The 4824-nt window shown below is 39.0% G+C and overlaps 1 protein-coding gene across 1 annotated transcript; it reads right to left on the reverse strand.

Annotated features, from left to right (window-relative positions):
- Nucleotides 1-2011: 2011 nt before the first annotated feature.
- LOC149224768 (uncharacterized) lies at nt 2012-4558 on the reverse strand. Its single transcript, XM_089388279.1, has 3 exons — nt 4134-4558; nt 2410-2555; nt 2012-2313 (listed from the first exon to the last, which is right to left on the reverse strand). Exons 1-3 carry the CDS (start codon nt 4556-4558, stop codon nt 2012-2014), a joined length of 873 nt encoding a protein of 290 aa, XP_089244405.1.
- Between the last annotated feature and the right edge of the window lie 266 nt (nt 4559-4824).

A 4824-nucleotide genomic window follows, 5' to 3' on the forward strand; every position in this document is an offset into this window, starting at 1 on the left:
ATGCCGAAGCATCCAATACCATGGACTGAAAACCATCGCGTCCAATACCATGGACCAAAAACCATCGCGTCCAAAAAACATGTGCGAAAATCATGCACAAAATTATAGGTGGGTCCGCCCAACCTAACATAGGGTTCAAAACCAAAATTTTCTGGGGCGCTGCCAGGGACCCCATAAAGTGGGGTTACAGGTACACCACAGACCCCATGTCAGCCCCCCTCTAACCCCCCGGTTAACTATGTGGGCTAGTCGTGGAAAGAATATAACACAACCAAACATTTTTAGGATAATGTTGACAAACCATTGTTGAAATTGATTACGTCGTCATTTTTAAATATAGTTGCACCTCGGACCTCCAACTGAAAAACGATCATTTGTGGTCACCTCAAGTCATGTCAAAAGAATTACTAATCAAAGCCACAAAGTCTGCTCAGGGACATACCTGGCACTTACCTAGCGGAGTGATAGCCGCAAAGGAGTAACCGCATTGATGATGTAACATCATCAGGGGAGTAATAGCATCAGGTACTTAAAAAAATTTCACCACAGAGTAGCAGCATTGGAGGAGTAACAACAATGGAGGAGTAACAGCACCGAAGGAGTAACAACACCAGGTACTTAGAAAAATTTTCACCATAGAGTAGCAGCACTGGAGGAGTAACAACATTGGAGGAGTAACATCACCGAAGGAGTAACAACATCGGGTACTTAGAAAAAGTTTCACCACGGAGTAGCAGCAGTGGAGGAGTAACAACATCGAAGGAGTAACAACACCGAAGGAGTAATAGCACCAGGTAATTAGAAAGATTTTCACCACCAAGTAGCAGCGCCAGAGAAGTAACAGCATCAGACGAGTAACAACACCGAAGGAGTAACAGCACGGGGTACTTAGAAATTTTTTCTTGCCTCCATAGGATATAAACACTAGTGGTAGTACCTGCAAAAAAAAACAATTGAGTGATAACAATATATATATATAGAGAGAGAGAGAGAGATAGATATATATATATATATTAATCAGAGGATGCAGAGGAGGAATTCTCTACACTAACAACCTTCAAACCAGATTTATTAGATAGATGTTTGATGAAGGCATATTTAGAGGCCGGACAATGATACAGTTTGAGATGATGTCCATTTACAATAAAAGAACCATGTGTATCATCAATCGTGACAAGTCTGACAATTCCATTATCAAATACCTCATCAATCTTGTAAGGACCCATCCAACGAGAGCAAAGCTTTCCCTTGAAGTCCTTGAAATGAGAATCATACAGTAATTCCCAATCCCCATGAAACACCTTATTCTCAATAAATTTATCATGCCATTTTCTTCTCTTTTATTGAATCACAGTAGTTCTCTGGACAGCCATTAAAAAAATTCCATATAGTTCATTTAGCTATTTCAGCTGGTGTTTCTAAGCTTTTGAAAGGTCCAATCCTACTTTGAGAGCTGTTCTAAGCATATTGGTCTCAAACTCTATTGGAAACAACAGAGATTTACCGTAGACAAGCTCAAACAATGAAACCCTGTTGTATCCCGCCATGATGTTCTGTATGCCCAAAGAGCTTTAGGAAGTTTTTTAGCCCAATCATGGCGATGCTTTGCCACAATATTTGTGAGAATGTTTTCTAATACCTTGTTCGTGCTTTCCACTTGACCGTTCGCCTGAGGGTGGTATGGAGATGTTATTATGTGCTTGATCCCATAATTGTTCATAAGCCTTGCTATCATATGTGATGTAAATTGCATTCCCCCATATGAAACTATCTCTCTCGGGGTGCCATATCGAGCAAACATCTCTTCAAACAAAAAGTTTGAGACAACCTGTTTTGTGGCTTTCGCCATAGCCTTGGCCTCAACCCACTTTGTCAGATAATCCGTGAAGACTAAAGTATAAAATTTCTGATTTGAATATGGATTAAATGGGCCAACGAAATCAATAGCCCATTTCTCAAAAGGTTCAAGGACCACTTGAGGCTGTAATGACATTTCATCTGATCAACTAGGCTAACCCATCCGCTGGCAGCTATCACATCTTCGAACATAATCTCTCGCATCCCGAAAGATGGAGGGCCAATAATATCCCATTTGTAACACCTTATGTCTGGTCCGTTTGTCTGCAAAATGTCCCCTATAGGGGTCGTTATGAGCAGCCTTCAGGACATCATAGATGTCATCTTCTGCTACACAGCATCGAATCTGCTGGTCGATTCCTGTATAAAACAGATATCCTGTTATCCATGAATAACGGGTACTATGACGAATGATCTTTCGTTGTTCCCTGTATGACAAATGCTTGGGTACCTTCCCTGTAGCAAGATAATTAGCAATATCTACATACCACAGAGTGTGAGTAGAAATTGCAAAAATATATTCATCCGGAAAATTATCTTCTACAGGTGTACCTTCATCATTAGTATCTAATCTAGACAGGAAGTCAGCAACTACATTATCCTTGCCTGGTTTATCTATGATGGTAATGTCAAATTCTTGAAGTAATAATAACCACCTTGTGACATGCCTAGGAGTTACAGGTTTATTCATCAAGTACCTGATTGTTGCATGTTCAGTATGCACAAAAGTAGGATATCCAGTAATGTAATACTTAAATTTATTAACAGCATAAATAACAACCAAAAACTCATTTTCTGTTATCGTATAGTTTAATTCAGCAGGTGTCAAATTCTTGTTGACATAGTATACCACATACGGCTTCTTGTCCTCTTGCTATCCCAAAAATGCCCCTATTGTTGTTTGAGAGGCATCAGTGTGGATGTGAAATGGGAGTTCCCAATTAGTACATCGCAGGATCGGAGCTTGGCATATTAGTTCCTTGATTTTTTCAAAAGCCTCTTCACACTCATCTGTCCACAAAAATTTTGCATCTTCAATTAACAGCTGAAAAAGTGGGAATACTATTCTAGAAACAAATTCTATAAAACTTCTATAATAGCCGGCGCAACAAATAAAACTACGTACTTGCATCGGTTTCTTTGGTACAGGAAAGCAAAATATTACCTATACCTTGGCCGGATCAACTTGAATTCTAGTAGCTGAAAGCAAGTGTCCCAACACTATACCCTCTTCTCTCATCATATGACACTTAACTATACTTAGAGAAACATGCATTTGTATGCATCTTTTGAGAACATTCTCCAAGTTTTCCAACCCTTCCTCAAATGATCCCCCGTATGGTGTAAAATCATCCATATAAATCTTGACATTGTCATCAACTAGATCAGAGAAAATCCCTAATATTACCCTCTAGAAGGTAGCAGGTGCATTACAAAGACCAAATGGAATGACCCTGTATGCGAAATTCCCCCCAAGGGCATGTAAAAAGTGGTTTTATCCTGATTCTCGGGAGCTATTCGGATTTAGTTATACCCACTAAACCCATCCAAGAAGGAAAAAAAATTCTTCCCAGCTAAGGTATCGAGGACTTGGTCAATGAAGGGTAAGGGAATATGATCCTTCGAGGTTGCTTTGTTCAACTCCCTATATTCCACACAAATCCGCCACTTACCATTCTTTTTAGGAACACTAACTAGCGGAGACACCCTTTGACTATCTGAGATAGGGTAAATAAATCCTACATATAGCAACTTCTGAAGTTCATCCTTGAGAATTTTTTTCAGGGCGGGGTTCATTCTTCTCTGGGGTTATCTCACAGGCCGACTATCTTCTTTGATGTATATATGATGAGTTCATAAATCAGCAGGGATACCCTTCATATATGCATAATCCCATGCGAATGTTTCCTTATGTTCACGAAGGACTTTCAAGAGTTGTTCAGTCTGGGATGGTGAAAGATTCGGTTTAATATTCAATGTCTTTCATGGCTCAATTTATATAGAGATATTGTCACAGGGTGCAATTACAGGAATATATTTGTCTTCAATTCTTGATTCAATAGTTTCCTATGTTTCATAACTCATAATAGATTCTAGAAATTGATGAGCTGTATTAGAAACTACATGGGGGCTACTGATAAAAGTATTAATAGTATCATATTTCGTTTCATTTTTAAAACATAGGGCTTGACTAATAGTAAGGACTGGTCTGGTTTCCTCACTTTTGGCTTCAGGCCCTTCTAAAGGTAGGGAATTTTGTTTAAATGTTGTTTTACCTGATGAACTTGGCTCCGCGGGGGGGATAAATAATAAGGTTATTTCTATATTCCCCATTATATATCACCACATTTCCTGATTGGAATCCGATATAGGCGTCTGCAGTTGCTAGCCAAGGTCTTCTTAAAATCAGAGGGTGACCACCCACTGATGATTGTGTATGTAATACCAGAAGATCAACGAGATAACGCCACGAGTCTACTAAAATTGTTATGTCTTCCAATTTCCCTACCAGCCTTACTGTAGATCTATCTACTAATTCCATGATAGTAGGAGTTGGTTTTATAGTTCGTAGACCTAAGGTAAGCATAGTTTCATATGTGATAACATTAATTGCAGCCCCCAAATTTACCAGTACATTCAGGATGTCAACTCCATTAATCTGCACTGTCAGAATTGGGTTCCCTGGATCTCCATATTTCATATGTACAAATTTCCTAGCATAATGTCTGATAGCTTTCCCATAACATGAATGGTAAGTGGATCCTTTGTTTTATTTCCAGGTTTCTTGGAATAATATTCTCTAATTGTCTTAGAATTAATAGGCACATCCATCATAGCTTGGAGTAAGAGAATTTTGACAAATAGGTTTTGTAGTTCCCCTAAAAGGTCAAATTTTGACTGAGGATTATGTTTACTCAAGGTTAATTTCTCGGGATAAGGCAAATCAGTTGGGCAGCCCTGAGTAGC

This window comes from Pinus tabuliformis, chromosome Q (assembly GCF_031772625.1).
Source record: "Pinus tabuliformis cultivar Carrire ecotype Pingquan chromosome Q, CPIR1, whole genome shotgun sequence".
NCBI classification, from domain to species: Eukaryota; Viridiplantae; Streptophyta; class Pinopsida; order Pinales; family Pinaceae; genus Pinus; species Pinus tabuliformis.

Coding starts and splice junctions, on each gene's coding strand:
- LOC149224768 (XM_089388279.1), bottom strand. CDS start 4,558: ATGAAATATGGAGATCCAGGGAACCCAATTCTGACAGTGCAGATTAAT. Junction 2,556..4,133: donor CGCGGAGCCAAGTTCATCAG/GTAAAACAACAT, acceptor TGCAACAATCAG/GTACTTGATGAATAAACCTG. Junction 2,314..2,409: donor ATTAGATACTAATGATGAAG/GTACACCTGTAG, acceptor ATCTTGCTACAG/GGAAGGTACCCAAGCATTTG.